Source organism: Phacochoerus africanus, chromosome 13, assembly GCF_016906955.1.
Source record: "Phacochoerus africanus isolate WHEZ1 chromosome 13, ROS_Pafr_v1, whole genome shotgun sequence".
Taxonomy (NCBI): Eukaryota; Metazoa; Chordata; class Mammalia; order Artiodactyla; family Suidae; genus Phacochoerus; species Phacochoerus africanus.
In genome coordinates, this window is record NC_062556.1 from 69,350,949 (window position 1) to 69,377,276 (window position 26,328).

Genomic DNA, 26,328 nt, shown 5'->3' on the forward strand with positions numbered 1-26,328 from the left:
TGGACTACAAGAGCCGGAAGCAAAGGGTGATGGTCACGTACCAAAAAGATTTCCTTGAAGCCGCTGAAAAGTTCTCGAACAACTTTCCTCATCTGGGGCACCAGTTTGAAGATCCTCAGAGGTCGCAGGCAGCGAAGCACCAGTAAGAGCTGAGCCCCTGACTCCGCAGGCACATTTTGAGGCATCCAGCAAAGAAATATCAAGCTCACCTGGAGAGACAAAATTGTCACTAGAATTCATGCAATGTTTATTGTCTCCTAGCTACATTTCCAGTGAGCCCAGTGGCTACGAGTTTAGCAGAAACTCTACACGTTATGCGGGACAAGCATTCACAGGGCGCATGTTCAGCTCAGCCCTATGAACTTGATCGAGACCTGTTCAGGGGCCCCAAAGGAAGTCATCAGGTTTTGGCAGGAATGAAATGAGGGCGCCCACATTCTGGGTGGGGGGTACACCAGTGCCTCCCATCCCTCCCTCTGTTTTTTGTTCCTAAGCTTTTTAGGGCTGAGCCCGTGGCATACGGAGGTTCCCAGGCTAGGGGTCGAGGCCTACACCACAGCCACAGCAACACCAGATCCGAACCACGTCTTTGACCTACAGCACAGCTCATGGCAACGCCGGATCCTTAACCCATTGAGCAAGGCCAGGAATTGAACCCGCATCCTCATGGATACTAGTTGGGTTCATTTCCACTGTGCCACAATGAGGACTCCCCCGCCCCTCTTTTAACTCAGACAGCGGAGGCTCCACTGATGTCCGTGGATTGAAATTCCTTCGATCAAGGAAACTGCACACTTGACCAAATACTGTTTTATTAGTGATCTCAACATGCTATGTGTTAATTGCCATAACTCTCCCTGTTGCGTTGGCAAAGACATCGATTTTATGCCTCCTTTGACATTTAGAAAAGAAGGAAATCTCCTTGGAGTCCCTTCCTGCAGCTCCCCAGTTTAGTCTGAATGAACAGGTGAATGATCACCTTCTCTAGCCTCGTATTTTGTGTTTTGGAATTGGAAGAGCGTTCCAAGCATGCTCACTCTAGTTTGCTTTAGCAATAAGTGGCTCATTGATCAACTGTATGCTGTAGTTTGTGTATTTATTTTATTATTATTATTTTTTTTATGGTCAAACCAAGGCACATGGAAGTTCCTGGGACAGTAATTGAATCCGAACCGCAACTGTGACCTGGCCGGTGGCAGCAACACTGGATCCTTTAACCCAGTGCACCAGGCCAGGGATCGAACCCCTGTACCTCCACAGTGACCAGAGCCACTGTAGTCAGATGCTTAACCCACTGCATCACAGCAGGAACTCCAGTTGTCGCTTGTTTTTCTTAGCATAGACGCCACAAAAATTTTGGTGTGCAAACTGGATTTGCTATCTTAGACCTCATTTAATGTCATGTCGTATGCATACATAAATGTGGTTGATGTATCTGAACCATACCCGTGAATGTTTTTAGTGCTTTTTATTGAGACTTTCCATGCCCTTTGTTTGCCTATAATGAACTACTATTGTGCTTAACAACCCAGTTATAGCATCTCACTCTCCTGAGATACTAGATGGATACTAGTTGGGTTCATTTCCACTGTGCCACAATGAGGACTCCCCCGCCCCTCTTCTTGTACCAAGAAATGCAGGAGCTTTTACAAAACCTTGACACTTTATATTTAGGAAATAACCAGAGACTTACAAGATATATAAATATGTCCATTACTCCTCCAAAGTCCCTGATGACAGCAGTTGGAGTGAAAAATAAGCCATCAGCCATAATCTTCAGATTAAGCTCAATGCTCATGAATATCACGAACACATACTCGGCGATCTGAAATGGGCAGAAGGCGGCTCGGTCACAATGGACGGAGAAACTGCAGGTCCGCGTGTCTCCGCTGAGCTGGGAGCTGAGATTCGGCAGCCATACCTGCAGGGTAGGCGCATGCATGACTCTTCGAAAGGGGGACTCGAACATCATGGAGATGCAGGAGCAGATGGTCACGACGATCATGACCCAGTCCAGGTAAGTCACTAAGCCCAGCAGGTCACTGCCAAGACCAAACACAACCGAGACGTGAACACGCCCTGGAAGAGGCTGCTGGAAGTCAGAGACGATGCTTCCGTGAGCCTATAAATGCGGCTGGCATTTTTTTTTTCTTTTTATGGCTACACCCACGCACATGGAAGTTCCTGGGCCGGGGGCTGAGGCAGAGCTGCAGCTTCGGCCGACACCACAGCCACGGCAACACTGGATCCCTAACCCACTGAGCGAGGCCGGGGATCCAACCTGCATCCTCGCAGAGGTGATGTCAGGTCCTTCACCCACTGAGCCATAATGGGACCTCTGTGACTGGGATTTTAAAAACGAATCCCGGAGTTCCCGCCGTGGCGCAGTGGTTAACGAATCCGACTAGGAACCATGAGGTTGCGGGTTCAATCCCTGCCCTTGCTCAGTGGGTTAATGATCCGGCGTTGCCATGAGCTGTGGTGTAGGTCGCAGACGCGGCTCGGATCCTGCGTTGCTGTGGCTCTGGCGTAGGCCGGTGGCTACAGCTCCGATTTGACCCATAGCCTGGGAACCTCCATATGCCGCGGGAGCGGCCCAAGAAATAGCAACAACAACAACAACAACAAAAGACAAAAAAAAAAATAAATAAAAACGAATCCCCAGTCGCCTATTTCGTAGTAGGATATAGGAAATGAAGGGAATCTTTATATTTTTCTGCAGCATTAAATAGTAGGTGGAAATTTCAAATGGGCATGGAAACCACAGTTTGCAATGCTTACTAAAGCTGATGGTACTTTGTATTTTTCACAGCTCCTGTGACCGGATCTGTTTTAGATCTGTAAGAGAGAACAAACAGAAATTCTGCGACACAGCACGCATGTTATAACTGGGCGGTATAGTAAGTACAAACACCTCATCTACCTAAAATTTCCTTTATATCCTCTATAAAATATGGGTTATCATGGAGGTTAACTGTAACTTTGGAAGGCAGAGGACATTAGATGAAAGAAAAATCAGAAGGGTTTTCATCTGATGCTTAGGAACGTAAAAGTTTATGTTTTTTCCAAATGCTTGTGATGAGAATTCATGACTCCGTTCAACACTTTTGGACACGGATGTGATAAAATTAAATTGTGACTGCCACTTAAAAATACGCGAAGGCTTTGCCCGAGTGTTTTTAAGGATGTTCCTCAGGATGATTTAATTCATGGTCCATAAGTAGACCCCTTCACTCTGCATTTAACTGTGACCGCGTGGAGCAATTTACTTTCAGGATGCCCAGGACCGGTTTTCAGAAGCCCCTAACGGGGCTGTGTTTGTGGTCCCCAGTTACAGTGACGTCTTCCTGGGGCCACCTCAGGTGCGCTACTGACAAAAGGAGCATCGCAGCGCTAAGTGGAGAATTAGCAATTAGATGGAGACATGGAGGGGCAGGCAACGGGATAGTTCCAGATGAAAAACCCACTTTGGGAGCGCATCAAATCAACTCTAAATGGCCAGCTTCTTTCTACTTGGTGAAAACCCAAGGCTTTACATGGATATTATTCAGGAGCCTTACATTGCGAAGGTCTTTCTAGAACAGCAGAAAGAACAGTCGACTGGCCGTCAGCAAGGGCCGCGCACCAGCTGGCTTCCTTGAACAAAGCCCTGCCCCTTGGCGACCTAAATGCCCTCCTCAGTTGGAGAAGGGAAGCGAAAATGACCCTGGACACGGCTCCTGAGGTCCCCTCCACCCCAAGGGGTTAGGATAGTGTTGTCGTTTCCCAGGGCCGCTCTAACAGAGAACCACAGGCTGAGTGGCTTTGACGACAGACTATTTTCTCCGAGTTCGGGAGGCTGCACGTCTGAGCTGAAGGTGGTGGAAGGGCTGGATCCTTCTGAGGCTGTGAGCGAAGAACCTGACCAGACTCTCTCCTTGGCTTGTACGCGGCCGTCTGCGCCTTGTCGCTGCCCGGGGACTGTCTGTGCCCAAGTTTCCTCCTGTTACAGGGACGCCAGTCACACTGGAAGAGGGCCCACCTGCATGACTTCTTTTTTTTTTTTCATTTTATGGCCACACCTGGGGCTTATGGAGGTTCCCAGGCTAGGGGTGGAATTGGAGCTGTAGCCGCCGGCCTACACCACAGCCACAGCAACAATGGATCCGAGCCGCGTCTGCAACCTACACCACAGCTCACGGCAACGCCGGATCCTTTACCCACTGAGCGAGGCCAGGGATTGAACCTGCATCCTCTGTCAGGTTCTTAACCCGCTGAGCCACAATAGGAACTCCGAAATGACCCCATTTTAACTACCTGGTTAAAGCCCCCATTTCCAGGCAAGGTCACATGCTGAGGTGCTGGGGTTAAGGCTGCGCTATGTGAATTTCTTTTGCTGAGGGGAACACGACTCGGCCCGTGACATCTGGTAATAATCACCCGACACTAAAGACAGCATCAGCAAAGGGCCAACTGCTTAATGGAAAGTGGTCCCACTTTCCCCAGGACTTAGGAGGTCCTCTGGATACTGACTGGAGGTGATGTGTGACTCACATTCTTCACCTGCCCGCTAAATGGGGCTCCGCTGTCCCCATTGCAGTGTCCTCTGGGCGGACACCACTGACAGCCGCTCACACGTTCCTTCCACGGGGAGAGGGATAGAGACACTGGCCAGTGGGTTTTCTTCTCGTGACCGTCGGTAACGGGAGCACCAGTCGACTTTATTTCTACTGGACGTTATTCCAGAAAAAGCCACCTAAGGTCTTTTGACCACAAAGAAACCGCAGGTCTGAGAGAATTCGTGGGCAGGGACCTCTGCCAAGTCATTCCGCGTGGCCTTGGCTCAGTGTCTCCAAGGGAAAACATGGCGTCAACATGCTCGACATAAAGGTCTTGTCGCCCGTGGACTTGGACCATGACAAATGGCTGGGAAGTGCTGCATAAGCCTGAGCTTTGTATCAACAAATGTGAACTACTCGCAACCTTTGTTGGTTTTGCACCTGGTCGCTGCTCAGCCAAGAGGCGCAGCGTGACTAATTAGCCGGCAGTGTATCCGGTGACCCCGCTAGGACGACAGGTGCCTCCTGGTCTTGTCCCGATGACAACTCCCCCCGCTGTTTGCACGGCTCAGGCCGAACCCCTGGCCTCGGGGGTGACACTTACGCGTTGAATCGTGCCCGGACCACCACCCGGCAGAAGTTCCTGAACCTGTGCTCCCGGCCCACGATGAACAGCGGCTTGTCGAAGTACGGGTGGTTCTCCCTCAGCTCCTCCTCCTGCACCTTCCTGCAGGCGCAGCGCACGCGAGAGTCAGGCCGAGGGAGGGTCGGTCTTCCCCCAGCCAGCGCCACCCGGCACGGTCCCAGCCTGTACCTTTTCATCTCTGCCTGCTCCTTCTTCTCCTGGATCATCTTTATTTCGCTGTCTTCTCTTTGTGCATTTCTGTATCTCACTGTATTGGAATGCTGGAAATAAAATAATCTCCATCAATGTGGGAGATTTTTGGAAGACCCATCCAAATGATGACCATTATTTTAAAAAATGGAAGTAAATATCTTTATTTTTCTTTTAATGGCCACAGTCATCTCAGCAAAGGTATTTGTCCCCCCCAAGAGTATTTTTTTTTTCAAGCAAAATATTTATTGAGAATCTGTTATGAGGTGCCAGGCACTGCTGTACTGCTGTGGATGTGACAAAAGGGGAAATGATAAAATCCCTGATCTTACGGGACTAATCTTCTCATCAGGGGAGACAGATAAAAAATTAAATCAAAATAAATAAGAATGTTAGATGTTCAGGGCTCTGGTTAAAAACAGATGGGGATATGGAGTTCCCATTGTGGCTCAGCATGTTAAGAACCTGACCAGTATCCATGAGGATCCGAGTTCGATCCTTGGCCTCATTCAGTGGGTTAAGGATCTGGCGTTGCTATGGCTGTGGTGTAGGCTGGTAGCTGTAGTTCTGACTTGACACCTAGCCTGGGAACTTCCATATGCTGCAGGTGTGGCCCTAAAAAGAAAAGAAAGAAAGAAAGGAAAAAACATGGAAACAGAGAGAAGGAGAAGGTCATAGCGGGCCCGATCAGGAGTTGGTACTTGAGCAAAGACTAGAAGGATGCGGGCCGGGGGGGGAACATTCGCAGAAATGTGGCTTCCGAGGAGGGGTGTGTAGACACACAGCCAGGACACAGTGTGCATGGAGGACAGAAACAGAACAGAAAAGCTGAGGCTAGCAGGCTGGAGGAGGGTGAATCACATAGGATCTTGACTCTGGTTTTCACCCCATGGGAGATGGAGAACCATTGTTCAAAGAACCTGATCAGTTTTATAGAAAGACATTCCTTCCATTTAATGATCCGTATTTTCTCTCATTTGGTGTAAGTGAAAAAGATGAAACTCCATTTCTATTCTGGAAGAAAAGACACTCTGGGAGATTTCTCATGAAGTTAGCAGAACCAGGTCCATGACCTTTTGCTACGGGGAGGATGAGACATGGATTTTTGTTACATGCCCAGGTAGAAAATACAATAAAAAGTGTCCTGCTTTGTAGGACTTTTCTAGAGTGAATGGTCACTTCTCTGTACTTGGCCATCTAATTTGCTTCGTGAGTTTCCTAATTCCTTCTCGTATGAAGTCTTAGATGAGACAATGTGACAGAAGGACCCAGGGGCTGGAATTACCTAAAGAGTCATTTAAACACATTTTCATCATCGTGCTTCCAAAATCCAAAGCACTGCTTGGAACTTACATCTTGGAGTTCCCGTTGTGGCTCAGCAGTCATGAACCCGATTAGTATCCATTAAGATGTGGGTTCAATCCCTGGCCCCATTCAGTGGGTCAAGGACCCAGCATAGGCTGGGAGCTGCAACTCCAATTTGACCCCTAGCCTGGGAAATTCCATATGCCTCCAGCGCAGCTCCCCCCTTCCCCCCAAAATGAACTTACATCTTGAGTCAGAGTTTCAAGCGATTTTCCCCTGCTGATCCTCTGGCTGTTTGATCCGTGTCTCAGTGATCTAAAACAATCACAACCCAGTGATCAGTACATCTCAAGACCAAACTCCAACTTTTAAGCAATGGCCATGATTAAACTAAAAAACAAAAAAACCTTCCAGATAGTATCACAATGCTTATTCTTTCTTTCTACAGCAACAGTTGTAGTCTAACCACCTGTCTTTGATCCCATCTAACAAAATTCAGAATTTTCCCTTCTGATCTTCAGAGTGAGAATGTGGCCATCACCAAGGAGAAGGTTTTTGAAAGACTTTTTGACTCTTTGGATGGGATTGTGAGTTTCCTCACCGTTGCCATTGGCGATTAGAACGCAGCCCCTTTCAGCCCCGCCTGTCTGCCCACTGGGGCTGCGTACTGTGGGCGCTTTCGTCACACTCCCTCCCTAGTTTCTCTGCAGCCCCGTCTGCGGCGCATTTACCTGCGCTCCTGGCGGATGTGATGCTGCACACTGAGGATCGACCTCTCCTTCGCCGGCTGCCCCTCGAATGACCCGCTCAGCATGCGCTGCCGCGTGCAAGCTCTGAGGGAGCAAAAGGAGCCCCAGATAAATGCCTGATTTGTATGCCTGGGATGAATAATGCATAATCGCTCATTACTCTTCTTATTTTCAAGGAAACACCAATGATAAGACAGAATACAGCAAATGACCCATCTCCATAAAGGTAGAGGAACTTTAGGCTCTGTGTCAAGAACGCTTTCAAAACAGAACTGTCAGCCATGGAAAGGTGCTGGAAAATAAACATCTCCTCGTTGTGTCCTCCCTCCACGCCCCCCCCCCTCCCCCGGACAGGAGAGCCTCTATGAGGATTCCGTAAGCAAAAGGGTCAGCCTAACCCCGGGTGACCATGATGCTGGTTTTCGATTTACACAAGGAGGTTTCTAATAAAAGCCCTTAGCGAAGCATTCGTCCACCCATGGGCTGGGCCGATGGAATAGATGTTCCCAGGAGATTTTGCAAACTGCTAGGAAAGTAGGAAAGCACAAAGTTAGAGGCAAACATTAATGGAAAAGAGAAGTAATTAAAGCTGGAATTAATATCTAGAGAAACAATCTAGAGCCTGTGGTTTACAGGCAGCCAGCTGTTTCCTTTGCAGTCACAAAACTTTGAAGACTTCTTAAAACTTGTTCTCTTTTTTGTTTAGGGCTGCACCTGCAGCATATGGAAATTCCCAAGCTAGGGGATCGAATCGGAGCTACAGCTGCCAGCCTACACCACAGCCACCAGCCTACATCACAGCCGCAGCAATGCCAGATCCGAGCTGCGTCTGTGACCCACGCCGCAGCTCACAGCAATGCTGGATCCCTAGCCCACTGATTGAGGCCAGGGATTGAACCCACGTCCCCATGGATACTAGTTTGGTTCATTAACCGCTGAGCCATGATGGAAACTCCAAAACTTGTTCTGTTTAAACCGTAACTGGGTTTGTGTTAATTTCAGTTTTTGCTAATGAGTGAGGACACTTGGTGACAACTGGTGACTCAGCACCTGCAGTGTGAATGGTTAGGAGAGAAAACATCGTCTCTTCACCAGAAAGTTCTCTCCACCTGGAAAGGAGAGGAATTCCCTTGATGTAGTAGTCAAGTGGCAAGAAGATAATTCAGAGGTTAAGAGACCTGCGTTCCAAGGCGACAGTGTCACAAACTAGTTGAGTAATCTTTTGAGCTCAGTTTCATGATCCATAAATCGAGGAAAAGGCCTTGATCTTGAAGAAAACTCATAAAATGCAATGATTTTGTAACAGGTGAATCTCGTGAATCCACATGTGCTCAACACCAGGACCCGTGCACTTCTGTCGTAGCCCTTCTGTAACACTTTCGTACTGACGGTTCCTAAAGTGCATTTGCAGACTGGCTTTGAGTCACATTGCTAATATCTGTCTGAGTTAAGATCTTCGAGAAAAAGCTGTGTGTCTGCTCAGCAAACTTAAAACAGCAGCTTCTATGATAATGATATGTGTGTTCAAGTCCTTCAAAATGCTTCTGATCTCAGTGAAGATCATTGTCACGGGTCCCTATGAGAAATCACACATGTTCAATGACCGTAAACGATTCCCCGGAAATAATGCCCTGAAATCACCCTTTGGGAGTTTAAGAAGCAGCCTAGACCATTTTGGGGTAAAATCCAAGTGAAAAATTTATTGAACAATAAGGATTTATGGCAGTGCTATATAGACCCTGTGCTCATTTCTAGGGCTAGAACGGGTTTTTTGTTTTTGTTTTTGTTTGTTTTTTTCTTTTGGGGGCTGCCCCTGCAACATATGGAAGTTCCCAGGCTAGGGGTCGATTTAGAGCTGTAGCTGCCGGCCTATGCCACAGCTCACAGCAACGCCAGATCCTTAACCCACTGAGCAAGGCCAGGGACTGAACCCATGTCCTCATGGATTCTAGCTGGGTTCATTACTGCTGAGCCACAACAGGAACTCCTGGAACCGTGTTGAATGGGAAGATGCATTTGTAAGTGAGGCTGAGTTGACAAAGGTATATTATAGGACCCTCTCATATATACATTAAGAATTATTTTTTTGGACAAAAGACTGGAAATCATGACAACATTCTGAAAAAAACCAATTGGAGAAGGATGTTCCTCTGGCATAGATCTGCAGATCCCTGCCATTTGCATAAACAGGCAAGACTCAATCTTCAACCATGCCGGCTTAGTAGCTGCTACTTTCTGTCACAAAACTTGCCTAAAGCAGCTGAGACAAAATACAAAGTACACGCAACTTGCTTATAAAACGCAGGTTTGAGCCGGATGTTCCTGCTGTGTTCGACGTAGACTAATGTAACTGGTTTTAAGCTGCCCGTGCTACAAAGCTGCTGCCGTCTGCCCAACCGCCCAGTCCGGGGACATCCTTGCTGAAGCCCAGTCAGGCCCACAGCCAAGACCACCTCCGACTGAGGAAGACAGACAAGTCTCCACGGAGACCCCCACTCCTGAAAGGCCCCCTCCCCTGTGACATCTTCTCTTCCGCCTCCTCCACCAATAGCATGGCTGGCATGGGGCTGAGAGAGCAATCCCCCCCCAACTTTTTTGTTTGGCTCAAGATCAGTCCTTCCCCACCCCCCCCCGGGTCTAAAGAATGCATAACATAATACGCAGATGGGCTGGAGTTTCAGGCATACACGTGACATGTGACTCTTTGGGGTCTCTGCGGTTCACTTATTTGCGGTGGGGATGCTGGGGGCTGGGTTTTCGCCCTGCCCTGCACTCCGCACACCCACCGGAATCAGACTAAGACAGCCTTTCCAATGTAACATATCAAACCATATGCTTTAATATCATTTTCCTACCACTCCCTCCTATGATTACAATGCTCTTGGCTGAAGCAATATCGAACCAGATGACAGAAAAAAGGAATAAAATGCGTAGCCCTGGGAACTCTATCTAGTCACTTATGATGGAGCATGATAATGTGAGAAAAAAGAATGTATACATGTATGTGTAACTGGGTCACCATGCTGTACAGTAGAAAAAAAAATAATAATGTATTGGGGAAATTTAAAAAAATTAAATAAATAAAATAAAATGGTGATTATAAAACTTAAAAAAAAAAACTCTTAGGAACTCTGGAAACAAACTCATGGACATAGAGAATACACTTGTGGTTGCCAAGGGGGAGGGGGAGGGAGTGGGATGGATGGGGAGTTTGTACAGCATAGGGAACTCTAGCCAATCACTTGTGATAGAACATGGATGGAAGATAATATGAGAAAAAGACTATACATATATGTATGCATAACTGGGTCATTTTGCTGTACAGCAGAAATTGACAGAACATTATAAATCAACTCTAATAAAAATTTTTTTTAAATGTTTAGTAACTCCAGGCCAGTTAAAGCAAATAACAAGTGACCTCAGAGCATCAGCCTTGGTGGTTCCCGTATCCTGGGCAAGAGGCCGCCTACTAGTCTCATTCTCTGAGCAGCGGCTCCTTCCCTGGAGCTACAGGGGGACCCACAGGATCTGAGCAAAGTGGAACCGGGCAGATGGACCATTCTGCTTAGTGTTAATGGTCCCCTTTGGGGCCTCAGGCTCAACGTGACCCTCTAACCCTCCCATGCCAGCCCCACACGCCAGCACTCCATCTCCATTCAACATCCGTCTTCCTGTGGAGTCTCCTCTTGGACCAAAAGCTCTGATTTCTCAGTCCTTCCTTGGAGAATGTCCAGGGGCTCTTGAACGAGGAAACTCTAGAGGTAAATGCTAGTTTTCTTCCCTGAAAACTAAGGGCCATATTCATCTAGCAGATCGGGTGACGGCAATTTGTTTTGGCAGGAGGCACAGGAAAGGCAGTTCATTTGAAGGCTCCTGAAGGTTTATTTCGTCCCCCTTTAAGTGTAGTGGTGGGATCTTACGAAAATTAAAAAGCAACATTTTCTTCTAGGCAAGGTATCTATTATAGTTAATAACTAGCTATTTGTCTGTAGTAATTCCCCCTTCTAAAAAAACCAGGTTATTATACAGAAAAAAACAACTTCACAGATACGTAAATCCATCTGAAAGAAAACATATGGGAAAAATCAAATCACATTATACCGGGAGACTAGTTACCAAAAACAGGTTCCCTGTTGATGAAAGAAGAAACTCAGGTAGAAGGGCAGGGCAGCCAGGGGGGATGCTGGGGGAAGGGGTGGGGACCAGATAATGACACTTCCACCCTGAGGACACCTCGACCTTGGAGCAGGTATGCGAAGGATGTCATATGAGGATGCTTCTGCAAAAATAAAAAAGGCTTTAAACATAAGCCAGTGTCACATTCTTTGATAAATGTAAAATATTTTGCGATTTTAGAACATAATAGCTTGGTAGCAAAATCACTTCAATCTGGCAAATCAGATTCTATTAGGAGGTTACGCCTTCTCTAATACTATGTACTAAGGCTTGCAGGAAAGTTTGGTGAATGTTTGCTTTATGATTTTTAAAAGGAAATACAATTGTATTATATTCGAGCATCGATTATAACCCAAACTCTGACCTACTGAATGGTGTTTGACATGTGCAACAGAATTATAAACTTTGATATAGATGGGTTCTGATGCGTAATAGCATGAGAAATATTTCGCCCGTGCGAAAGCCCAGGAGAATTATCTGTGGTTCCAGGTTCCTACAGCATGTTACTAACTGAGCTTGTTTAATGCTGATGGCATTTTGTCATCATGGGTGAACCCCCTCATTAGACGGCGTGTTTCTCAGGGACCACTTTATCACTCAAGCCCATATTTCTTGAAGGGCAGTTGCCAGCCTGCAAATGGGCTGATGGATGGACGGACGGATGGGAGGGAAACAGGAGAGAGGAGGCGGGGGTGTTAGGAGAGTAAAGTGGGGGGAAGTGTGGGGGCAGGACCTAGAACTGCTGGTCTCAGGTTGCACGTCGCCCACCTGAAGATGTCTGCAGAGTCCCACCCAGCAGCACAGGACCAGACAGAAAGTTCAGACTTGGTCTGGAGGCCTAACGGAGGAGAGGCTTTGAGAAAAAACAAGCTTAGAACCACGCACTTCTGCCCTCAGCTTTTACCAGCTGCAGGACCGCAGGCGAGGGATGCGCTTTCTCTGGGCCCCCAGCCCCGCGTGTGACGAGTGGGCAGCAGCAATGGCTGCGCGACGGACCTCACGGGGAGGCGGAGGCGGAGGGTCGAATAGGACGAGGCATGTGCACGTGCTCTGGCCCCGCCACTCGGCTTACACTCCAGCTGCTCGCACGGACTTTTCCTTCTTGTCCTGCGTCACAGTTGATGTTAAAACATTTGAACCGAACAGCAAGCTTGGCAGACATTCGTGCTGGACGAGTCAGTCTTCTCTGTTGTGATGGACGGCGACGTTCGCGCTGGACCAGCCGGCAGCCTCTTCACTGGACTCTGCAAACACGCTGCTACCTCAGGCAGAGGGGTTTCTGAGTGAACCCCCGAGGGGTGGCTGCGGCGGGCTTTTCCCCGTGGGCCCCAGTGACCTCGCCTCCGGGCGTCCGTGTCCTTGAGCGTCCCCGGGACTGAGTGACTTGCTTTTCACACACCTGAGGCGAGAGGGATGGAGAAGGTTCCCACACAGGGTGCCTTTGCTCTCCCTCGGCCTCTTACTTGCTCTGAGGAAGGGCTGCCGTGTTGGGAGAGGTTCTGTGGGGAGACCCGTCGGGAAGAATGCGGGTGCCCTTCCATGCAGCACCCCTGAACAGCACAGGCGGCACACAGTCTTATTACCCACGGAGAGAGCCAGCCAGGAAGGGGGTTCCTCCAGGTCAGGTCAGACGCCCGCGGCTCTGTGATGGCCGGTGCCAGAGACCCAGGCCCAGCTTCCTGGCTGAAACTGTGAGGCCACCCCAGGGACCTTTAAATCACTAAGTTCTGCACTCATTTGCAGCACAGCAATCGGTGACAACTACAGTTATCATCATTTCAACATCCTGCTGCTCTTCAGAGAAACACTGAGACTTGCAAGGTCCTGGAGGGTCTGCCTCCAGCCTCCCCTCACCCCCCTTCTCATCTTTCACCCCGCGGACCCCGCTCTCCACGGAGCCCTGCAGCGCCTCACGCCCCACGCGCCAAAGCGCCCAGCACGCTCTGGTTGCTCACTGATGACATCGCCTTGTACACCGTAGGTGCTCAATAAACATTTGCGACATGGATGAACTAGATGTTCTGCGAAGATCAAACACCTTAATTTCTTTGGAGATCACCGCGTGTTTGTGAAGCGGGAAAATAATCGCCAACCAAACAGCATGTGTTTGAGATACGCTTCTGACCGAAGGGAAGTTAACGCATCTTAATTTGATCTCAAGTTAGGATGCTACGCCACTCCGGAAACGGACTCCACATCTGTAACAGGTGAGACCTGGAGACGGTAATAAAATACTCAGACGCGGCTTCCTGCACGTAGCAAATGTATAAACTTCATCTCTATGGGAAAACTACTCAAAGACCTTGCCGGCCAGCACGGAGCTGAGCCGAGCACAAATTGCTTGAAGAGGAGATCTCATCTGTCGCTGGGAACAGGGTCTCTGGGTATTGCGTCTTACTAGAATCTACTCCCAAGCGGAAATCGTCCGTTTCGAAGGCACCTGAGGCTTTTACTATTTTACCACCAAGAAACAGGCGCCCACACTGTGCACGTTGCTCAGGAAGAGACCCAGTCAGTCAGAAGGAAAAACACTCGCATGTTCGATTAAGTTCAATTTTGCCCCTGGGAATTGTTCATTAGGATCCGAATGCCTCTTGGGCTCGCAGAAGGATCCAAGAAATATGTTTTCAAGAAGAAAATGTGCATTTATTTGCTGCCTCGAGAAAAGGCAAAGCCGAGGTGTTGAAGACACACACGTGTAGTCCCCCTCCTGTCTTAGGGAAAGAGCCTAAGAGTCCGTCCTGGCGTGAAGGTCTTTATATCTTCTTTTTTATTTTATTTTATTTTTATTACCGTATCTTCCTCTCTTCACTGTTCATAATGGCAAGGACTGGAGGGCCGGCTCCTCAGGAGCTCCACCTAGCGGCGTAACAATGAAACACCGGGTTGGCCGGCTGGGCTTCAGAACCGGGCGGCATAAAGGCATCAGGTGTCTGGGGAAAAATAACGAAGTCTTTTATCTGCGAGCGGAAACTCTCCATCACGCAGGCATATGTAATCCCCTCAGTCCCGCTCCCTGGAGGAGAATTACAGCAAGGCATTTTCCTTTTCCCAGCTGGGGTTAATGCTGTGCCCCCTCTACCTTTGAAAGGAAAACAAGACTCGGACCCCTGATGATGATTCCAAGGTGGGAATATTCTTCAGCAAACATGCATTCCCAGTTGCAAAAATATTACCCCTGGTTTCTTGCCAAGCTTTTGAAAAACACACACACACACACACACACATGAAAGATTGACTTTTTTTTTTCTTCTCTGCTTTGTCTTTGTGCTGGGGAATTTCAATGGCCCCTTATATGACAGCCATGTATTATATATATATAAGCTTTTATGGAGGTTGAGGGGAGAGATTCATGTCTTAAGAAATTGTCTCTATTTTTCTTGTCATGTCTCCATCTAAAATATTTTAAACTGGGCCAAAGATTATGGTCATAAGAGAGATCTTAAAGCTTTATTACCCTTTAAACACCACCAGTTGTTTATAGAAACAGTAGTAGGGGGTCTTTGGCTTCTTTCTTCTCTGTCGCCACATCTTCTTTCTTAATGTTCCAGAACAGGGAGGGTGTGGGAGAAGCCTGTCCGTTCTGTAATGAAAGCGAGAGGCCTGCGAGTCTTCAAATGGTTTTCCTCCATTACAGAAAAGTTGGATTACACGCGACCAGCCGGTAGTGGACGTACTTAGCAGCTGAAGGAACCGCAAGGTAACTCTGCAGACCATTGAATTGGAGGGCTTTTACTCAAATCTTGTAGAGTATTAGCAGATGTGGTTACCATCATTAATCACAGTAACAGACAACAGGGTGGTAGCCCTTTAGTGGTAACGAAGTAAAGCCGAGGCTGTGGAACTGGGTAAGAGAGCAGATACCCAGTGTTTCCTGGAAGCAGCTCTCACCTGCCCCCGTGGGAGCGACAACGGGACCCTCCAAAGGAGAGACGGGGATGCCAGTGGGTGAGCTCCTCTGTCCGGCCTCCTGGTGCCGCCGTGAGGGCAAAGCTGCCTTTCCGTCGCAGTGAACACTCTATTCCTTGTGAGTCCGCCCAGTCCCGAGTGTGGCTCTTCGATAACAACAGTGGTTTGTTCTTTCTCATCCTGCTCTTTTCACGAAAATGCTCTTATACGTAGACACGTAAATACACAGGTGAGCAGAACCTCATTGTAGATTGAAAAATGGAAGAAGTCTTTTCATTATTTTTTTTCTTTTTATGGCCGCACCTGCAACATATGGAAGTTCCTGGGCCAGGAGTCTAAATGGAGCTGCAGCTGCAGGTCTACACCACAGACATAGCATCACTGGATCTGAGCCGCATCTGTGACCTACACGACACCTTGCGGTGACGCTGGAGCCTTAACGCACTGAGTGAGGGCAGGGATTGAACCTGAATCCTCACAGAGACAACGTCGGGTCCTTAACCTATTGAGCCACAGTGGGAACTCCAGAAGAAATCTTAATATCGGTACCATTAATGAAAAAGAAAATGAAGTCACGGGAAATCCATGCCTTTCGTGCATCTATCAAAATTCACAGAGAACATGTCTGAAACTCCACACCATTCACTGGGCCTCAAATTTAGTAACCCAGCTATGGACTCAGAAAAACATCAATGACAATGCAAAGGCTGAGCTTTTTACCACCATAAAAGTGCAATTTTCCAAATTTGCATAAACCCTATGGGCAGTTGTTCTAGAGATACGTATTCTCCTACATATTACTTTCCCCTCCAATGATAAAATCATAAAAGGAAGAAACTGTCAAAATGTCTTCCCACATCTGTTAGGTAAAATTTAACAGTAGCTCTCCTAATTCGTAGTACTATAAGTCACTTTAATAGTGCCTATGGAAAAAAAAACCCTTCAAATTGTATGCTATTTTAACGAAATATATTTTGACTGTCACAAATTAGGTGCTACCTAGGAAAACACCTTTGGAAAATATTATTTTACCACGTGAGATGATGAATGTGAACTGGTCTTTGCGATGGTCATTTCATAATATGTACAAATCCCCTGGGATCATGGACCGTAAATCTGAAACATTTAGGAAAGTCAGTTATATCTCAATAATTTTTTTTAAAGTTCAAGGAACGAAAGTTGGTTGTTAAGAACAAACAAGTATTATTCGGCTTCAATCAAGTTACACTTTGCCTCCTCGGCATTTTCACTATTTGAAGCTTTATTCAAGCACAGGGTACCCACAGATCTTAGTTTATTATCCTCTGAATACACTTAATTTCCATCTATTTACTTAGTCTCTGCATCTCCAACCAACTACAAGAGTTTTTAAGTACCAGGAAAATCTTTATTTTGGGGTGGGGGGGGCCGTGCCTGGGGCATATGGAGGTTCCCAGGCTAGGGGTCAAATCAGAGCTGTAGCTGCCAGCCTACACCACAGCCACAGCAACACGGGATCTGAGCAGAGTCTGCGACCCACACCACAATTTACGGCAATGCAGGATCCTTAATCCACTGAGCGAGGCCAGGGATGGGACCTGAGTACTCATGGATACTAGTCAGGTTCATTAACTGCTGAGCCACAATGGGAACTCCAAGTACCAGGAAAATCTTAATGAGGAAAACCAATGATTAGGCAGCCTTAAGAGGATCACAGATAAATATTATGATTATATTTAATATTTGATTACTATTTAATTATACTAATAACCCATATATCCCTATCTAGTAAGTACAGTAAATATATTAATAAACACTTTTAATAATCAGATGGTAATAATTTAATAGTTAACTCATAATGGACATATTAATGCCCAGTACTCTGTTTTCTTAAAACTGCAGGTTATTGCTTTCAAGGGCCAGTCATGAAACACCTGCTGCGGCGTCGGGAGGCTGATCCCATCTCAGCCTGCTGCCTCTTGTCTGCCAGCTGTTCCGGGTGCATCCCTGCCCACAGCTGGAGCACGTCTCATGGAGCGGTAGGCAAACCTGCCTCACATCTGGGGGTGTGCCCGCCTTGCCAGCCAGGCCGGAGTGGGGAGCTACCGAGACCCCACGTGACCTTGGCCAAAGCTGCTGTTTTCACGTCACCAGGACCCCAGTGGGGATCCAGACAAGGACCATTTCCATGGCCCCAGGGAGGAGTCCCATGCCAGTCAGCCTCCGTTTCTCTCAGTGGCCATCTCTGCATGGCTCTTTAATCCCGTATATTGGTTTTACCTCTTCAAAGACTGAATATAGGAAATTGTACAGTGTGTTAGAATTTGAGACTGTTTTCCTTAAGTCAGCATGTTTTTGAGATTCATCCATATTATTGTAGGTTTTATTAACTTGTTGCTTATTTCTCAGCAGTCTGACACTGTACAATCTATTTTTTTTTAACTCTTCGCTTGTTGATGGATAGTTGGTTCTAGTTTTGTTTTATTAAAAATAAAGTTGTTTTTTTTCCTATAATAATGATAATTTAAAAAACCAATATTGGGGAGTCCCCATTGTGGTATAGTGGAAACGAATCTGACTAGTATCCATGAGGACATGGGTTCGATCCCTGGCTGCACTCAGTGGGTTAAGGATCCGGCATTGCTGTGGTTGTGGTGTAGGCTGGCAGCTGCAGCTCAGAACCTGGGAACCTCCATATGCCATATCCCACGGGCATGCCCTAAAAAAAAATTGAATTGCTGGGCTAAGAGATGAAATAATACTTGCAAAGAGGAACCTGCCTCCCTGGGAAAAAGCAGGGGGTGGGTAAGAGGCCACATTCTGTACCCAGAAGCTCTCTTGGACTCCCTGGTAACTCACTGGCTTCAGGGAGCTGGCAGCTCTGGTCCAGACACGAGAGGGTGAAGTAAGAATGAAGAGGCCCTTTTCCCTGTCCTCACCATCCCTGGTCACACAGGTAACGAAGGTGCAGGAACAGGTGGCCCTTCAGAGGGACTCCCTGGGATTTAATTTTAATTCCTTCCTATAGAAAACTCCATATTATCCTCGGTCTTTTCAGAGTCAGGCTCATGGTCGATTCCAGGGAAATGTGACCAAGATGCTCACGTCCTAGAGAAGGATCCAGGTGTCAGCGCATCTGTCCTGGACCCTGGGGAGAGACAGCTGGGGGACTGGACCCAAACAGTCTCCCTGAGCCTGCGGCCCATGAAGGACCAGCCCTCAAGCCCTCATCCACCCCAAGTTACAGAACACCAACAGGGTGTGCGTACCGAAGGTTCCATGCAGGAATTACAAGCCAGACAGAAGACAACACTATGCCTATCTCAGCCACAGTGGTCACAGCTCTGCCCGTGGTGCCCAGGACGCCAGCTACAGGCTCTGTCCCAGCTGCTCCCTGTGCCTCAATCACCAGCCCTTCTGAGCCAATGACCTTTTATTTTCTTTTTCTTTTTAGCGTTGCACCTGTAGCATACAGAGGTTCCCAGGCTAGGGGTCAAATCATAGTTACAGCTGCCAGCTTACACCACAGCCACAGCCACGCAGATCCGAGCCCTGTCTGCGACCTGCACCACGGCTCACGGCAATGCCGGATCCTTAACCCACTGAGCGAGGCCAGGGACTGAACCTGCATCCTCATGGATACTAGTTGGATTCGGTTTTCCACTGATCCACAAGGAGAACTCCCCAATGATTTTTTTTTTTTTTGCTTTTTAGGCCCACACTCGCGGCATATGCTGGTTCCCAAGCTAGGGGTCTAATATGCAGCAACGCCAGATCCGTGACCTACACCACAGCTCAACGGCCAGGGGCTGAACTTGCGTTCTGGCACCGCAGAGATGCCGCCGATCCCACTGCACCACAGTGGGAACTCCTAAAACCATACATGGGTCTTCATAAATGTCATTCATTCGTTTCTCATCTCCCCTTTCCTCCTCTTCTCTCTTCACATTAAAAAGGCCTTTTTATGGCAAAATGAATCATAATTTGATCTATGAAACACCAATAATGGAACTGCTGTTTGCTTTACTTTATGGTACATTTTAGATAAATGATTTTAATTGTTAACGGGACAATGTTAACTCTGAAATTTAAATGCACTTTAAAGTGAAAAATGAATTTAATGGCTCAGGTGAATAGTTGAGCCAACAAACAAAAAAAGTTTTCCCACAACAAGGAAATTACGACTATGCTGTGGATGAACTTTCTTGTCACAGTTGTGCTCAGGAAGCTGGAGATTCTGGTGACGGTTCCTCCATGTAACTAGTGTCGTGAGGATTTTCTCAGGGCAGAGGCTGTGACCTTCTTCGGGAAATAATCAATGTGTCCAGCACCCGGGGAACGACCGGACCGACAGAAGATGCTACGGAACGATTTCTCGACTGAGTAAAGGCACATGTCTTAGGAGGACCTTCCTTCAGGAAGACTATCCAGCTCATGTCATTTCAAAACCTCTCCCTTAATCAACGTGCAGTGATTTCACTTACATTGAAGTGGTATATAGGTTGTACCTACGTGCATGCAGTCAATAAAAATGATGGTCTTAAAATACTGACAAAAACTCGCCCCAAGTATGCCATGAAATATATTTAATTTTTTAACAGGAAGTAGTGTACAACTGAAGACTATTCCTTAGGCTGTCAAAAAATTATAAATGTGGGACAGGAAAATTATATCATAGATCTGCATATCAGAATACAAATATCATACCAGACTGAGCATTTCAAAAAAGGTGAGAAAAAGAATGTGTGTGTATATATACATATATGTGTGTGTGTATAACTGGGTCACTTTGCTGTACAGCAGAAATTGACAGAACATTGTAAATCAACTAGAATAAAAAAGATAAAAAGACTCCATACTATTATAATCATATCTTTAAATAAAAGGTTACAAAGATTCTGTCCTAGCTTACTGATGGCAAAGCACAAAAACGATGGAACTTCTAAAATAATGTAAAACGCTTAATTATTTTACCCTGACATTTCTCCATGCCTTCAGCCCAGCAGAAGTGATAATGCATTTTTGCTCAATTTCAGGGCTCAATCCCAGTAGAGGGAGTGGCGCTCTTGAAAGCTCATTGCTATTTGTTTTGGTTTCTTCCCATGTGGCTGTAAAGGTCATTGCCTTTGGAAGGAAGCTTTCTTGAGCGGAGCTGAACAGGACAGACAAAGTCAAAACAAGAGTGAATTTAACAGCAACCTTGGATTTTAGCATTTCATCCGTGAGCCACGCTCTCCCTCAGAAGATGCTCAGGATAAGACTGGCCTCCTAGTGCCAAGAATGTCACCTGCATTTAAATTGGTGACAGTCCTCTCAAGGTCTGTAAAAATGCCCCACTTTCATTTCTCATTAAAGCATTCCCAGACATACCCCAAAGTTCATTTCAATTTTCAAAGCATGAAATAATTTAAAAAGAAAGTAAGTATAAGAATACAAATGAAAGAAGATTATGTGTAGAAATCACGGTGAGTCCGCCAAGGTTTCAGATACTCAGAAGGTGGGGCCCTTTTCCTCTGAAAAGCTCTTTCCTTTGTGGGCTGGAATCTCCCATCCACCGGCAAGTATACAGCACACCTCTGGCTGGAACAACGCGGATCCTATTTCAAGTGGAAGATGGATATTTGGAAAGGTGGGTCCCCTGAGAACTGAGACCACTGGTCACCCCACAGCTTAATCATCAGTACTGAGAACCAAGGCCTCTCCATCAATCTGACTTTAATATTCATTCCAGAAAATGAATGTTCAGAAATGGAAGGCCTTAACCAGTAGTGATTTCATTATTAGCTTCAGGAACTTTCCAAAAATCCATTCATCTGAACTTAGGATTAATGGACCAGCTCCCTTCTCTAGACCACAGGTCACTCAACTGGGCAGTCACCTCAGATTCACTGGCATGCATCAAGGCTCAGGCCAAGGCCCTGCCCAGCTCGGTCCATCCATCCTAAGCAGTTTTTTTTTTTGTTGTCTTTTTAGGGCTGCACCCGTGGCATATGGAAGTTCCCAGGCTGGGGGTCCAATTGGAACTATAGCCAACGACCTACACCACAGTCAGAGCAACTCAGGGTCCGAGTCCCGTCTGCTACCTGCACCCCAGCTCATGGCAACGCTGGATCCTTAACCCACTGATCGAGACCAGGGATCGAACCCGCAATCTCGTGGTTACTAGTCGGATTTGTTTCTGCTGCGCTGCAATGGGTACTCCAGTTGTATTTATTTTTTAAAGGTAATACATACATGTGGTTAAAAATTCAAAAGGCATAGAAGAGAACAGATTTCTGGAGTGAAGATGGCAACATGAAGTCCCCATTTATTTTCCCTCTTCTCAGAATCACCCCAAACCAAGAGGGGACATGAAAACCCGAAGTGCAGGCTCCGTCTAAATAGCTGATGACTGAAATGCTGAGCCACAGACAGTGGAAAGGCAGTGGACAGGTACAGGTATGTCGCCTCTTCCTCGCCCCACCTTCTGTGCTGCCCTCCCCCGAACAGTAATGGTTACCTGTCAATAACAGGTACTGGGTACCTGCATATCCCGGAGAGTCCTTAGCTTTTTTTTTTTTTTTTTTTAACAAGGTGTGATGGACATACAGCATGTTAGTTTCACGTGTACAACATAATGATTCAATAGCTGTATATTCTGCAAAAGGATCTAAACTCTTATATCAAGAATCTTGGAGTTCCCATCGTGGCGCAGTGGTTAACGAATCCGACTAGGAACCATGAGGTTGCGGGTTCGGTCCCTGCCCTTGCTCAGTGGGTTAACGATCCGGTGTTGCCATGAGCTGTGGTGTAGGTTGCAGATGCGGCTCGGATCCTGCGTTGCTGTGGCTCTGGTGTAGGCTGGCAGCTGCAGCTCCGGTTAGACCCCTAGCCTGGGAACCTCCATATGCCACGGGAGCGGCCCAAGAAATGGCAAAAAGACAAAAAAAAAAAAAAAAGAATCCTGTCCACTCACAACCAGATCTCCCTACTCAAAACACTTAAACCCAAACCCAGAACCTTATAAACATCCACCCCTGCCCATCCCCCTCTGAGACGTTATTAAGACTGTCGAACTGGTGGTGTCCCTCGCATAGTTAAATGTTATATTTCACTTTGCTTTATGAGCAGATTATTCAGAAGACCTATTTGGGCAGTCTACACCACAAAGGCAGATGAGAAAATGGAGGGTCAGATAAGTGAGCGGGTCAAGGTTACAGAGGAGCAGAGCCAGATGCTGGTTCAGGCTTCCTAAGACCAAGTCCAGTAGCCCACGTGAGACTGGGGGGACCCTGACGATCACCTCCCCCAGATTCTAAACTTAAATAATTTACACAACCAGGCCTCCAGATACCTTCGATCAGGAATGTATTTTGTATTCTTCCCCACAAATGTGTACACAATTAATAAAATGTTATTTTGAAGACATTCCTATTTCATAAAATCTCCCTCCTACATGACACTGGGTGTAAAGTTTCCGTGCCTTTACTCTCACTTGCGCTGCACCTAGATTAGCATAAATGCCCATCTCTGATGGATGTGGCCCAATGCTCCAGCTCAGGTCCTTTCTTCATGCCTCCCTGGGGAGGAACCTCCTAGATGAAACTAAAGGCTCTAAGTAGGAAAATCAAGAGTGGCTGAAATGTCTCCACTGGACCCGCTCTTTTGTATCAAGATGGTCCCATCTATTAAGATACCGAGTCTGTGCCGCCGTGTCTCAGAGTTCTTTCCTTCTTGTAGTTATGTACTTTTTTTGGGCTGCACCCACAGCCCGTGGAAGTTCTGGGCCCGGGGACAGAACCTGAGCTACATCAGGGACTCAAGCCACTGCAGTGACAATGCTGGATTTCTAGGCCACCAGTGAGCTGCAACTCTTACCTTCTTCTAAAACCGTTCAAAATGCAGCTGGTCACAGGAACGCCATTTCTCCCCTAGCTTCACTGAGGAATGATCATCAAATGATTCTGTGTAAATCTAAGGTGTGCAGCGTGATTCTATGTTTCCCTATATATTGGGAAATGAGTAGCGCATATAGTGAGCACATCCGTCTCCCCAGATGGCTACTCTGTGTGTGGGTGTGTGTGGGTGTGTGTTGAGAACATTAAGATCTACTCTCTTAGCAAATTTCAAGTATACGATCCAGTGTTATTAACTATAGTCACTGTTCCACCTCCAGCGCCCAATATTTAGGCGTATCTTACACGTGCTATGTGATACACATGCCAATCCATGACATTCCAAATGCTTCTGCGTTTTTTTTTTTAATGGCTGTATCCATGGCATATGGACATTCCCCGGCCAGGGATTGAGTCTGAGCCACAGCTGTGGCAACGCTGGATCAGGATCCTTTAACCCCCTGGGCTGGGTCTGGGGGGCAGAAGGGATCAAACCCACACCTCCTCAGAGACCTGAGCTGCTGCAGTCAGATTCTTCACCCACTAAGCCACAGCAGGAACTCAGCTGATGCATTTTTATAATGATCGCGTTACTTTATATTATAACACAGTCTTACAAAATGTCCTCAAATAGCTAGCTTAATTTTCCTTTCTGAGACTTCATTTCAAGGCAGATTTTAGAAAGTAGCGTTGAAATTCTATGTTTTTATAAGGATTCTAAAATGGATTTGCTTTTGCTTCTTATAGGTTTTAAGTAAATCTATTTTTAGTCAATTAGTAAATCATAATTAATGCTTTAAAAGCTTTCCCTTTTACCATTTCCCCTTAGATTGTGATCCATCCTTCAGCTACCACAAAAGGAAAAAAACCCTGTAAGAATGAAAGTTATCTTCATCTTTCTGTAAGTATTTGTACTTATAATTTATATTTAAGCACATGAAAGAGAAAAAATGGCCATTTGAGTTGATAAAATATTCCTTTTTCAGGTAAAACATTAATGAAGTATTTCACATTATTTGTAAGTACGTAGTTACCCAAACCTACTTCCTACCAGAAAGTATATATTATACTCAGAAAGTTAGGGTTTTTTTGTTTGTTTGTGGGATTTTTCTGTTTTGTTTTGTTTTTTGGCCATGCCTGCAGTGTGTAAAATCCATGGACTAGAGATCGAACCCAAGCCACAGCAGCAACCCAAGCTGCTGCAGTGACAACATCAGCTCCTGAACCCACTGTGCCACCAGGGAATTTCCAATTAGTTCATCGTTTTAAAAAACAGCTCTTTTGTGGTTCCTATATTCCCACTTGTATTTAAATATGCATCGATATTAAAGGGTGTTACCTTAGGATTTTAGTGACTGCCGTCTCCTTTTCCAGAAGGTTCCTTGCCCTGATGCTGAAGACAGACTTGCGGAGCTGTAAAATTATGAGGCTGACTTTAGTTTCACAATGTAAAGGGGAAATAAACTGATAAACCATTACATACGTGAAACAGAGAAGACAATTAAAACATTAAATATGAATTTTTTTTCATGAAAGCATCATGACATGATTGATTCTATTGTTTAATTTTAATTTCCATCATTACTTTTATCTGAACAGAACCACAAACAAGCTTGTGGGGTCACGTGAAGCTCTGGAGGTGACGCATCAGCTGTGCTCACTGGTAATAATGTCTCCTGACATCCAAAAAGGCTTTTCAGTGTCCAAGGTTTTAATGTTGAAAGGACCACTGGAGCCCCATTGCCGCTGCTCAGTAAAACAGCCTCTAATCCCATTACATCTGTTTCAGGATCTGGGCTGTGACTCAAAACTAATCGGAATGGTGAGCTGAGGAGCTGTTCTGCCCAAAGACATGGAGATAAATGAGATGACCCTTCGAGGTTTCTTCCTCGTTGGCAATGATGAAATGATTCCGGGGGAAGGGACTAAGAAAAAAAAAGAAAAGAAAAGAAAAGAAAATCCTAGAAGATACACTCCCAAACTCTGCTCTGTCCTCCTTGACGGGTGCAGAAGGGAGACTGGTGACAGGTGTGCAGGGAGCCAGAGTGGGCAGGAAAAGGGCAGAGGAGGAAGAAAGAGGTATACCGCCCTAGGAAGACTCAATAACTAGGAAGTGCAGCCATACAACGTAGCTAATACTCGGACAATGATCTGTTCATTTTCATCAATAGATTAGACTAGATTCCCTGAGCATTTAGTATGATTTTCGTGACTACTGGAGATCAAAGGTAACTAAGACTCCAAGTTCTGGAGTTCCCGTCGTGGCTCAGTGGTTAACGAATCCGACTAGGAACCATGAGGTTGCAGGTTCGATCCCTGGCCTCGATCAGTAGGTTAAGGATCCGGTGTTGCTGTGAGCTGTGGTGTAGGTCACAGACACGGCTCGGATCCTGCGTTGCTGTGGCTATGATGTAGGCCAGCAGCTACAGCTCCGATTCGACACCTAGCCTGGGAACCTCCATATGCTGTGGGTGCGGCCCTAAAAAGACAAACAGACCAAAAAAAAAAAAAAAGCCCCATTATAAAGGCAAGGCTATGATACATGAGATTATCAGTCAAAAATAGGATATAGTAAAAAGTAGGATACAGTATGTAGTAAGTAAGTACCATAGAAAAGATGCAGGGGCGTGTACAGTCTGCGTAGGGGAGAAACAGGTGTATCTGGAATAGTTAGCAAGGACTCAACTGAAGAAGCAGAAGCAGAAGTCCTACTGGGCCTTGAAAGGATGGTGCAAATTTCTATAGCAAAGGCAGCAGTGGGTAAGGACTGAAGGTGGAAATACGTGCACGGGGCAAATTTAATTTGGGGCAAAACTATCTGAGTAAGTGCTGAACTAGGTGGTCCTTTAAGCGAGGCAAGTGGAGGAACCACGCTAAGCGTACGGTATTTTAAACAAAGCTGAAGGAGCATAAAGCAAGCAGGAGACAGAACAACTCTGCAAACAGATAAAATGGACCGTCCA

General features: G+C 46.4%; 1 protein-coding gene across 1 annotated transcript in view; it reads right to left on the reverse strand.

The window, feature by feature from the left end:
- The window catches only part of NALCN (sodium leak channel, non-selective), a 311,653-nt gene that overhangs the window by 41,093 nt on the left and 244,232 nt on the right, over positions 1 to 26,328 (reverse strand). The window contains exons 18-26 of the mRNA XM_047756274.1: positions 24,705 to 24,778; positions 7,410 to 7,511; positions 6,924 to 6,993; positions 5,353 to 5,444; positions 5,143 to 5,265; positions 2,782 to 2,838; positions 1,922 to 2,042; positions 1,694 to 1,825; positions 42 to 209 (exon numbers count right to left, since the gene is read on the reverse strand). Of these exons, the coding sequence (XP_047612230.1) occupies positions 42 to 209; positions 1,694 to 1,825; positions 1,922 to 2,042; positions 2,782 to 2,838; positions 5,143 to 5,265; positions 5,353 to 5,444; positions 6,924 to 6,993; positions 7,410 to 7,511; positions 24,705 to 24,778 (939 nt within the window). The remainder of the gene's footprint in view (positions 1 to 41; positions 210 to 1,693; positions 1,826 to 1,921; positions 2,043 to 2,781; positions 2,839 to 5,142; positions 5,266 to 5,352; positions 5,445 to 6,923; positions 6,994 to 7,409; positions 7,512 to 24,704; positions 24,779 to 26,328) is intronic.